This window comes from Triticum dicoccoides, chromosome 2A (assembly GCF_002162155.2).
Source record: "Triticum dicoccoides isolate Atlit2015 ecotype Zavitan chromosome 2A, WEW_v2.0, whole genome shotgun sequence".
NCBI classification, from domain to species: domain Eukaryota; kingdom Viridiplantae; phylum Streptophyta; class Magnoliopsida; order Poales; family Poaceae; genus Triticum; species Triticum dicoccoides.
Window position 1 is genome coordinate 515746970 of NC_041382.1, and position 12161 is coordinate 515759130.

The following is a 12161-nucleotide window of genomic DNA, read 5'->3' on the forward strand; positions in this document are numbered from 1 at the left end:
TAGTGTTGAGTCAAGGGCTTGATTATTTTGCTATGATCTTGAGGGAGTAAAATAAAAGAACAAAAATAAAGAGATCATATGGATCTTATGGAGAGTAGTAACTTCACATATAAAAAGTATAATGAATAAAAGTTGTTGAGAGTTGACAAACATAGTCTTTGTCATCATTGCAATTAATAGGAAGTAATAAAGAAAGAGAGGTTTTCACATATAAATATACTATCTTGGACATCTTTTATAATTGTGGGCACTCATTAAAGTATGATATGCTAAAGAGTTGACGTTGGACAAGGAAGACAACTTAATGGGTTATGTTTTCTTGCATCTAAGATAAATTATATTGTCATGGATCATTCAACATGTTGAGCTTGCCTTTCCCTCTCTTGCTAGCCAATTTCTTTGCACCAAGTAGAGATACTACTTGTGCTTCTAAATATCCCTAAACCCAGTTTTGCCATGAGAGTCCACCATATCTACCTATGGATTGAGTAAGATCCATCAAGTAAGTTATCATCGTTGCAAGCAATAAGAATTGCTCTCTAAATATGTATGACTTATTACTGCAGAGAAAATAAGATTTATACGATCTTGTGATGTGGAAGAAATAAAAGCGACGGACTACATAATAAAGGTCCATATTACAAGTGGCAATATAAAGTGATGTTCTTTTGCATTAAGATTTCGTGCATCCAACCATAAAAGCACATGACAACCTCTACTTCCCTCTGCGAAGGGCCTATCTTTTATTCTTGTCTTATACTTCATGCAAGAGTCACGGTGATCTTCACCTTTCCTTTTTACATTTTATCCTTTGGCAAGCACAATGTGTTGGAAAGATCCCGATATATATGGATAATTGGATGTGGGTTTTCATGAACTATTATTGTTGACATTACCCTTGAGGTAAAAAGTTGGGAGGCAAAACTATATGCCCATGTCTTTCTCTGTGTTCGATTAAAACTTCATAACCATAAATATCGCGTGAGTGTTAGCAATTGTGAAAGACTAAATGATGGTTGAGTATGTGGACTTGCTGAGAAGCTCTTATATTGACTCTTTCCTATGTTATGATAAATTGCAATTGCTTCAATGACTGAGATTATAGTTTGTTAGTTTTCAATGAAGTTTCTGATTCATACTTGAGTATGTGAATGAATTGTTACTTTAGCATGGGAGATCATATGACAATATGTGTGTATATATATATATATATATATATATATATATATGTATATATATATGTTGTTGTTCTAAGAATGATCATGATGCCCTCATGTCCGTATTTTATTTTATCGACACCTCTATCTCTAAACATCTGGACATATTCTTCGATTTCGGCTTTCACTTGAGGACAAGCGAGGTCTAAGCTTGGGGGAGTTGATATGTCCATTTTGCATCATGCTTTTATATCGATATTTATTGCATTATAGGCTATTATTACACATTATGTCACAATACTTATGCCTATACTCTCTTATTTTACAAGGTTTACATGAAGAGGGGGAATGCTGGCAGCTGGAATTCTGGGCTGGAAAAGGAGCAAATATTAGAGACCTATTCTGCACATCTCCAAAAGTCCTGAAACTTCACGGAGGCACGTTTCAGAATATATAAAAAATATTGGGCGAAAGAAGTACCGGAGGGGGGCCACCCACCGTCCACGAGGGTGGGGGGCGCACCCCCTGCCTCGTGGGCCCCTGGTGGCCCTCTGATGCCCATCTTTGGCTATATGGAGTCTTTCGTCGAGGAAAAAATGATAAGCTTGCTCACGGGACGAAACTCCGCCGCCACGAGACGGAACCTTGGCGGAACCAATCTAGGGCTCCAGCGGAGCTGTTCTGCCGGGGAAACTTCCCTTCGGGAGGGGGAAATCATTACCATCGCCATCACCAACGATCCTCTCGTCGGGACATGGTCAATCTCCATCAACATATTCACCATCACCATCTCATCTCAAACCCTAGTTCATCTCTTGTATCCAATCTTTGTATCCAAACCTCAGATTGGTACCTGTGGGTTGCTAGTAGTGTTGATTACTCCTTGTAGTTGATGCTAGATGGTTTACTTGGTGGAAGATCATATGTTTAGATCCATTATGCATATTAATACCCCTCTGATTATGAACATGAATGTGCTTTGTGAGTAGTTACGTTTGTTCCTGAGGACATGGGAGAAGTCTTGCTATAAGTAGTCATGTGAATTTGGTATTCGTTCGATATTTTGATGAGATGTATGTTGTCATCCCTCTAGTGGTGTCATGTGAACGTAGACTACATGACACTTCACCATTGTTTGGGCCTAGGGGAAGGCATTGGGAAGTAATAAGTAGATGATGGGTTGCTAGAGTGACAGAAGCTTAAACCCTAGTTTATGAGTTGCTTCGTAAGGGGCTGATTTGGATCCATATGTTTCATGCTATGGTTAGGTTTACCTTAATACTTCTGTTGTAGTTGCGGATGCTTACAGTAGGGGTTAATCATAAGTGGGATGCTTGTCCAAGTAACGACAGTACCCAAGCACCGGTCCAACCATATATCAAATTATCAAAGTAACGAACGCGAATCATATGAACGTGATGAAAACTAGCTTGACGATAATTCTCATGTGTCCTCAGGAGCGCTTTCCTTCATATAAGAGTTTGTCCAGGCTTGTCCTTTGCTACAAAAAGGATTGGGCCATCTTGCTGCACCTTATTTACTTTTATTACTTGCTACGCGTTACAAATTACCTTATCATAAAACTATCTGTTACCGATAATTTCAGTCCTTGAAGAGAATACCTTACTTAAAATTGCTTACCATTTCCTTCTGATCCTCGTTGGGTTCGACACTCTTACTTATCGAAAAGGCTATGATAGATCCCCTACACTTGCGGGTCATCAAGAACCAATCTCGCGTAAGCGTACGCGTAATGTCGGTCTGGGCCGCTTCATCCAACAATGCCGCTGAATCAAGAATCAACTAGTGACGGCAAGAAATATGTATATACCCACGCCCACAACTCTTTTGTGTTCTACTCGTGCATATAACATCTACGCATAAACCTGGCTCGGATGCCACTGTTGGGGAACGCAGTAATTTCAAAAAAATTCATATGCACACGCAAGATCATGGTGATGCATAGCAACGAGAGGAAGAGTGTTGTCCACGTACCCTCGTAGACCGTAAGCGGAAGCATTATGACAACGCAGTTGATGTAGTCGTACGTCTTCACGATCGACCGATCCTAGTACCGAAGTTATGACACCTCCGCGACCTGCACACGTTCGGCTCGGTGACGTCCCACGAACTCACGATCCAGCAGAGTGTCGAGGGAGAGCTTCATCAGCACGACGGCGTGATGACGGTGATGATGATGCTATCGGAACAGGGCTTCGCCTAAGCACCACTACGATATGACCGAGGTGGATTATGGTGGAGGGGGGCACTTCACACGGCTAAGAGATCAATGATCAACTTGTGTGTCTATGGGGTGCCCCCTCCCCCGTATATAAAGGAGTGGAGGAGGGGGAGGGCCGGCCCTCCTATGGCGCGACCCATGGGGAGTCCTACTCTCACCGGGAGTAGGATTCCCCCCTTCCCTAGTTGAACTAGGAGTGGAAGGAAGGGGAGAGAGGGGGAAGGAAAGGGGGGCTGGCCCCCCACCCAATTCGGATTGGGCTTGAAGGGGGCGTGCCCCCTCCTAGGCCTCCCTCTCTTTCTCTCCCACTATGGCCCAATAAGGCCCATATACCTCTCGGGGGGTTCTGGTAACCTCCCGGTGCTCCGGTATATGCCCGAACTCACCCGGAACCATTCCGACGTCCAAATATAGTCATCCAATATATCGATCTTTGTGTCTCGACCATTTTGAGACTCCTCGTCATGTCCGTGATCATATCCGGGACTCCGAACTACCTTCGGTACATAAAAACACATAAACTCATAATACCGATCATCACCGAACGTTAAGCGTGCGGACCCTACGGGTTCGAGAACTATGTAGACATGACTGAGACACGTCTCCGGTCAATAACCAATAGAGGAACCTGGATGCTCATATTGGTTCCTACATATTCTACGAAGATCTTTATCGGTCAAACCGCATAACAACATACATTGTTCCCCTTGTCATCGGTATGTTACTTGCCCGAGATTTGATCGTCGGTATCTCAATACCTAGTTCAATCTCATTACCGGCAAGTCTCTTTACTCGTTCCGTAATGCTACATCCCGTAACTAACTCATTAGCTACATTGCTTGCAAGGCTTATATTAATGTGCATTACCGAGAGGGCTCAGAGATACCTCTCCGACAATTGGAGTGACAAATCCTAATCTCGATCTATGCCAACTAAACAAACACCATTGGAGACACATGTAGAGCACCTTTATAATCACCCAGTTATGTTGTGACGTTTGGTAGCACACAAAGTGTTCCTCCGGTATTCGGGAGTTGCATGATCTCATAGTCATAGGAACATGTATAAGTTATGGAGAAAGCAATAGGAACAAACTAAACGATCATCGTGCTAAGCTAACGGATGGGTCAAGTCAATCACAGCATTCTCTAATGATGTGATCCCGTTAATCAAATGTCAACTCATGTCTATGGTCAGGAAACATAACCATCATTGATTCAACGAGCTAGTCAAGTAGAGGCAAACTAGTGACACTCTGTTTGTCTATGTATTCACACATGTACTAAGTTTCCGGTTAATACAATTCTAGCATGAATAATAAACATCTATCATGATATAAGGAAATATAAATAACAACTTTATTATTGCCTTTAGGGCATATTTCCTTCAATGTCATGCAGAAATGGCAAGGGCATACGAACAACTTTAGCAGAGTGGCCAAAATGGCAGTATTCAAAACGCATTGGAATGACTGCCAAAACGGTGGCCTCCACAACAATTGAAGTGCACTCCACTACTTTTTAGAGGCTGCTGAGGCAATGTGCAAACTTAGATTCTTCAAAATTGAAGCCACCATAATTTTCTCTGCTATTTCTTCTCTATTTGTGCATATATACTCTAGTTAATAAAACCAGTACTTCACAAAAAGATTGCACAATTGCCACCATTGTTTGAATTTGATCACCATCAGTTTGCACAATTGAAGCGGACAAATCAAAAGACAAAGGGAAAACAATGTTTTACCTACTCGACATTTCATTGAACGTTTCACTCACTCTCGACCATGGATTTCGGCCAGCTGCCGGGACGAAGGGCGGATGGGGAGTTGTGTGGGGCGCAGTAGAGCTCGGCACCTTCTTGTACTTTGGAATATTGTTGTTCATGATGCGCGCTCGACTGTCGCGGACCATGCACTGCGGTGGTGGTGGGGGTGGGGAGGGGGATGGAGCCGACGTCGGTAATGGTGGTGAAGGGTTATTCACTAGTGCACCCATGTCATCCGCGGTTGAGCCGACAAGGTACTAACTTAGGTGGTGTCTGGATAACGAGGTGGGAGGCATAAGATCTTGCAAGACACTGATGGAATGGGACATGGGGTTGTTGCGGAGTCCATGGCGTAGAACAGGGGTAGCGGGCGCTGGAAGCGTTGCTACGGAGAGGCAGGGTGACACTGTCGCCTACATGAAGGAGCTAGAATAGAAATGTTCGCGCCAAAGTCGTTTGCGGGATGGGTGCACTCCAACATATCCCTCTCCAAATACGAAGAACATAGGGCACGTTTTGGAGCACTCTCAACAATTTTCAGCGATGGGATCCGGGCTGATGACTTTACGCCTCATTCGCCAAAACGACAGTTATTATGGTGTTTGACCCGTTTCAGCGACTCTGCTAGGTTTGCTCTAAGTTTTGCAAGTAGAGTGAGTTGTATGAAAGAGCTGTCCCTTTGCTAAATATATCAGGCTACTGTATGTATGGATTTTTCCCCTTTGCCATTTTTACTTGCTAGTTGTACAAAGATTCATGGCCATGATGATTACCATCACAACTCACAAACATATGTATTAATCTCAGCTTTCTCTTTCTCGCAAAAAGAAAAAACCTCGGCTTTCTATAAAAGCTTTGATGCTCATATAAATAGATTTCTGTAAGTTAATTGTGACGCCAACGCTAACTATTGCGTGCTGGATATCATCATTTGCATGTGTCATGTCTCTGTGCTAGAACCTTAATGTACTATTTTAGTGAGACCTATCTTCCACAAAGTTGATGTTTAAACTCTTGCGTACGTCCACTGAGCCAAACCAGGCCAGTGAGCAATGAACATTTGTCACTTGTCCAAATCCTTCCAGATCGAGTGATAAATCTTATGCTTGTCAGTTTGCTCACTTTGATGCAGTGACGCATAGAATTTAGCTCCCTGGTCATTCTTTAGAGGCAAGTGATGACATACAAAATTCTGGGCACAAAGATACTGCGTACGTCCATACGATCTCCTATCCCGACCTGTCTCCGAGACACTGTGGTAGAGATAGAGAGAGGGGGAATGGGGGGAAAAGCTGAGGCGCCTTTGTGTATGTGCTTTGTCAGCACATGCATTCTCCTCTACTTACCGAGCCAACAACACCTTTTTCTTTGCCACCACAAAATCCACTTTAGACCCAAAAAATGGAGTCCCCCAAAGAGAAAGAGAAAGGGAAAGGGAAAGAGGAAGAGAGATAAACATACTCAGCCCTCCCCAACAAGAAAGGCACAAATTCATACTCCGAAATCCGTTCCTCCCTTCACCCCTAACCCCTAGTAGCTGCTAGCCGGCCTGCTCAAAAGATGAACACTCATTCACCAATATAAAGCAGCGCCACAGCCACCACTTGCTCTGCAGTGGCACCTCGTCTATATCTACACATCTCGCCGTCTTTGTCCGCACATCCTCTGAGCTAGATATCAGCCGGCTGCACGTACGTACTGCTTGCTCTGCCGTACCGTTGCTAGCTGCGTCCATCGGATCGGTTGGAGCTAGCTAGGTAGCTATTGGTGGTTGCTCGACATGAGGGCCGGGGGGTGCACCGTGCAGCAGGCGCTGACGGCGGAGGCGGCGGGGGTTGTGAAGCAGGCCGTGAGCCTGGCGCGCCGGAGGGGGAACGCGCAGGTCACGCCGCTGCACGTGGCCAGCGCGATGCTGGCGGCGCCGGCGGGGCTGCTGCGCGCGGCGTGCCTCCGCTCGCACTCGCACCCGCTCCAGTGCAAGGCGCTGGAGCTGTGCTTCAACGTCGCCCTCAACCGCCTGCCGGCCTCCGCCGCGGTCGCCTCCTCATCGCTTCTCGGCGGCCACGGCCACCACCACTACTACCCGCCGTCGCTCTCCAACGCGCTCGTCGCGGCCTTCAAGCGCGCGCAGGCGCACCAGCGGCGCGGATCCGTCGATAGCCAGCAGCAGCCGGTGCTCGCCGTCAAGATCGAGCTCGAGCAGCTCGTCGTCTCCATCCTCGACGACCCCAGCGTCAGCCGCGTCATGCGCGAGGCCGGCTTCTCCAGCACGCAGATCAAGGCCAACGTCGAGCAGACCGTGTGCAGCACCACCACCACGGCCGCCACCAACGCCAATCCCCACCAAAACCCTAACCCTAGCAGCACGGCCACCACAAGCAAGCATCAAGAAACCTCCAAGGCCAAGCTCCCACTCGGCCAGGCGCGCGACGAGGACGCTGCCGCCGTGCTCCATTGCCTGGCCGGCCGGAGCAAGACGAGGGTCGTGGTCGTTGCCGAGAACACTGCCGCGGCGGAGGCCACGGTGCGCGCGGCCATGGACAAGGTCAAGAGAGGCGAGGCCAAGCACGACGCCCTACGGAGCGCGCAGGTGGTCAGCCTCCGTGTGTCTTCGTTCCGGGAGATGCCGAGGGAGGAGGCGGAGCGGCGGCTGGGCGAGCTGCGGTGCCTCATCAAGAGCCGAGGGCATGTCCTGCTGGTGGTGGAGGACCTCAAGTGGGCGGCCGAGTTCTGGAGCGGCCACGTCCAAGGCGGTCGGAGAGGGTACTACTGCCCCGTGGAGCACGTGGTGACCGAGGTGCGCGCCCTGGCGTGCGCGGCCGGCGGTGAGCACGGGCTCTGGCTCGTCGGGTTCGGGAGCTACCAGACGTACACGAAGTGCAGGGCGGGGCAGCCGTCGCTGGAGAACCTGTGGGGGCTCCAGACGCTCACCGTCCCCGCCGGCAGCCTCGCGCTGAGCCTCACCTGCGCCTTGGACGACAGGTAAATCCGGCCGTCCCGATCTAAAGTTGTTACGTTTCCCAGGGCGCGCATCAGTATGTGAACGAAATTGCTGTATGGACGACATAAACCAGCCGATCCGTGAACGATGGGAGGACTCAACGGTGATGTTCACTTTTGGACTACGCATGGATGGCTGGATGCCCTGCATCGTCTGCAAATCGTCCGAATATGTCGTCTGTGTAGCAGCTCTCGTATGTGAATGTCCCTGTCACTTCAGGTGGAGGAATCAGCCCGAATGGAGACGTCTCTCTGACAATTCGTTGCTGAGCAAGTAGCCTAGCTAGCTGCTAGCTGCTAGTAGTAGTTCTCAGTTGTCTTGTAGCACTGACTCTCTGGTCTCTGCCCCGGCCTGCAATGTGGCTTTCACGCTTTGCTGAGGCAGGCTGCTATGAGCGTGAGCGACCGATCAGTGAAAGCTTGCGCCTTTTGCGTGCTTTCCTGGCAAAAGCTTTAGGGCCGTAGCTAGCGCCTCTCAACAGCAATATATCTTCAATTTGTTTGCCCAACTAATCAATCTTACTAGCATCATAGTCGATTGGATTAGCTGAGGACATGTGGATCGATGGGTGAGGTGAGCTGACAGTGGAATCTTATTCCGTTTGTTCTTTTTTTGTGCAGTGCACTGGGCGCAGTCAATCAGTCCATGAAAGCGAGCTCCGACATGGATGGGAACGGACCGGTGCCCCGCTGGCCGCTTTTGGGCGGCGCCCAGCTGACCTCCAGATGCTGCGGCGATTGCTCCGGCGTCAGGATTGACACCAAAGCCGCATTGCCGCCCTCCTTCGTGTCCTCGTCCACCATCCCATCCTGGCTCCAGCATTGCCGCGACCAGGTACCATACCCTAGCTAGTACTCGAGTGTCCAATCATCATCATATATAAACCTTGATGATGCATATTCCTTAATTAGTTTCTCCGATCCAATCTTATTTTGATCTTCATCACTGACCTTTGTGTTAATTTGCACCTGCAGGAGCCTACGCATGTCATGGATCTCAGCAGGAACTGGAACTCCATCTGCAGCAAACCATCTCAGCGGATGACGCTGCACTTCTCGGCACCCGTGTCTCCGGCTTCCTCCATTTCCTCCTACGAGCATGGCCACCAGCCTCGCCAGTCGTGGCTTCTCGCCGACCTCGACGGCAAGCATCCATGGAAACCCAAGTGCGAGGCCGACGAGAAGGTCTCGTCGCACGACTCGGGCGCTTCCAACGGCTCCGTGGAGGTGGAGTGCCGTTCCAGGTTCAAGGAGCTCAACGCCGAGAACCTCAAGCTTCTTTGCGCCGCATTGGAGAAGGAGGTGCCGTGGCAGAAGGAGATCGTCCCTGAGATCGCCAGCACCGTCCTCCAGTGCCGGTCAGGGATCGCCAAGAGGCGCGACAAGTCGAGGTCGACGGACGCCAAGGAGGAGACGTGGATGTTCTTCCTCGGAGGCGACGCCGACGGCAAGGAGAGGGTGGCCCGTGAGCTCGCCAACCTCGTCTTCGGCTCGCGCAAGAACTTCGTGTCCATCAAACTCGGCGCTTCCTCGACGTCCGCATCCTGCTCCACCGAGGAGCACAGGAGCAAGCGGCCCCGGACGTCGGCGGCGACCGAGGGCGAGGCCTACCTAGAGCGGCTCTACGACGCCGTCTCCGAGAATCCGCACCGTGTCATTCTCATGGATGACTTCGAGCAGGCCGATCAGTACTGCCAGGTGGGCATCAAGGAAGCCATCGACAGCGGGGTGATACGGAGCCAAACCGGCGACGAGGTCGGCGTGAGCGACACCATCGTCATCCTTTGCTGCGAGAGCTTCGACTCCAAGTCTAGAGCTTGCTCGCCGCCAACCAAGCAGATGAGGCCGGAGACCAAGGAGGAGCACACGGTTGATGATGATCACAAAGAAGCTGAGACCTCGTCGTCTTGCTTTGATCTGAACATCAACATAGAGAGTGAGCATGCGGACGAGCGTGATGTCTGCCTGCTCACGGCGGTTGACCGGACGCTGTTTTTCAGAAGACGGGAGGACTTGTGATTGTGCACATGAAGGATCCATGCATGTGTTCATCGTCAGGGGGTTTCTGATGGGGAAAAAAAAGAAGCTAGATTAACTACATGTATGATTAGCTCTTCTTTCCGTTTGTTTCTTCGTTCAAAACTTGTAGTTTCTTTCTTTGTGGTTTGGTTTTTGGGATACCAGGGTTTAAGGATTGGATCAATGGCATATTAAATGGAGGTGATGTAAATTTGTTCTGGTGATATCAATGTGTTTTCATCTACTCTACGGTTTGGGTGTTGTGCACACCAGCACTTTGACGTGTAAGCTGTATTCTAGTGTAAAAAAATGTTACTATATGGAGTTGGAAGGCATAGTGTCGGTCCTATATGACTTCATTGTTACCGATATGTCGGGTTATTTAAAAAAAATTCTCAGACTGTTGATGTTTAGTTGTGTGTATCTTAACTATGTAGAGGCCGGGTGTTTCCTTTAATGCTTATACCTTTCCTCACAATGCTATTACGCCAATAAGTAGACTTACCCCTCCGAACTGAGAAGCTAGACTAAGGATCATCCAAAAACAACAAAAATGTGGGGGCAGGCAACATGGATTTTGTAGGTAATGGAAGGCCATCCACCCTGCCCATGCATCTTGCAATGTTAGAAGATATACTTAGAACAATAATTTATTGAAAAGAAGGCCAGACAAATAGCAAGAATATGCCACACGGTCACTATAAAGGGGCAAATCCCGTCACCAAAATCACGACATGACTGCAATACTTACAAACTAGCACATAAGATCCGGCGTGATGACCCTTGGAGGCGGTGTGGTGTGAATTTAGAGTGTCGGCGTGGTCGGGCGGTGCATGGCAACCTTTTTGTCGGCGCGGTGCATGGGTGCTCGCCTACTCGGGCCAGGCCATGGCTTGCAGCGGCTGTGGTGGCGTGCATGTTTTTCTACATCCGGTGGTGGCCTATCTAGGGTTAGGTTGTGGAGGGCCTCCAGTGCTGGACCTGATCCGGCCCATGGAGGTCCATCGCTCCGGCTGCCAGAGGGCTGTCTCAGCTATGATGTTGTCTGCCCCTTTGATCTATGCCCCCGAGCCAAGGTGGGGCTCCCATTTCGTGGACCAACATCGGGGATGTCCGGTGCTGAACGACGACATTTGCGCTCTAAGTCTGTCTGGTTCTTCTTGCCTGGTTCTCGGACATCTTGTTGCTCCTGTGACAGTGGTGAGGTTGCGCTTAGCTCTGTAGTGAGCAATGCGTCAGTGGTGTTGGGGCCGTCTCTTGGCTATGGGGGCAACGAGGGGAGGGGTGGTGGGTGACCATTGTGTTATGGTGGCTTCGGCGTTGTGGCTTCCTAGTTTGGATCTAGAGTTCTCGTGCCGGCCATTTAACTCCTCCATGTAGGGTCCAGGTGAAAATCCTAATGTGTCGACTCGGGCTCGGCGGCAGTGACACTTCACGTCATTACCCTCTTGGGGGCTTCTTTAGGGAACTAAGATACCACCCGAGTGTTGTGCGTCGACATCTTCGTGCTTGCCTTGATCCTAGCTTGAAGCTTCTTTGGGTCTGATATGGTGTGAATTCGTTGGTCTCCTATCACTTACACGTGCCTTTATGGTCATCGTTCTCGGTCCTTATGATCTGCTCGTAGGATCAGAGCTCCATGACCCGGAGTGAGATGGCAGATTCTTGCCCTCCCTGATGATTCTTGGTATGTTCGGTGCATCAAGGTTTTGTAGTTTTCCCAGGCGGCGCGGTTCTATCCCGGTTTGGTAGTTTAGCTCGTCTCATGTTAGGTGTGGCAACTCATATTGTCTTGTTCAGCTTCGGGTTGGTGGTGTTCTCGTTGTTCTCTTGGTTGCCATGTTTATCTTTTGACTCACTTGTATGGGGATTTTCCTACCACCATGTATTTGTTTGGCCGTTTGGACTTTATAAATAAAGCTCAACGAAAGTCTGTTATGAGAGAAGTAAGCACAGGATATATGTTCCCATATCGGATA

General features: G+C 49.0%; 1 protein-coding gene across 1 annotated transcript; it reads left to right on the forward strand.

Annotated features, from left to right (window-relative positions):
* The first annotated feature begins 6685 nt into the window (after window positions 1–6685).
* Window positions 6686–10426, forward strand: LOC119355122 (protein SMAX1-LIKE 3-like). Its single transcript, XM_037621904.1, has 3 exons — window positions 6686–8145; window positions 8785–8998; window positions 9139–10426. Exons 1-3 carry the CDS (start codon window positions 6944–6946, stop codon window positions 10180–10182), a joined length of 2460 nt encoding a protein of 819 aa, XP_037477801.1. The 5' UTR covers window positions 6686–6943; the 3' UTR covers window positions 10183–10426.
* The last annotated feature ends 1735 nt before the right edge of the window (window positions 10427–12161 follow it).

Excerpts from the sequence above, each read along its gene's own strand:
- LOC119355122 (XM_037621904.1), top strand. The coding sequence starts at position 6,944 with ATGAGGGCCGGGGGGTGCACCGTGCAGCAGGCGCTGACGGCGGAGGCG. Across the intron at positions 8,146-8,784 it reads ACCTGCGCCTTGGACGACAG|TGCACTGGGCGCAGTCAATC; the intron begins GTAAATCCGGCC and ends TTTTTTGTGCAG. Across the intron at positions 8,999-9,138 it reads TCCAGCATTGCCGCGACCAG|GAGCCTACGCATGTCATGGA; the intron begins GTACCATACCCT and ends TTGCACCTGCAG.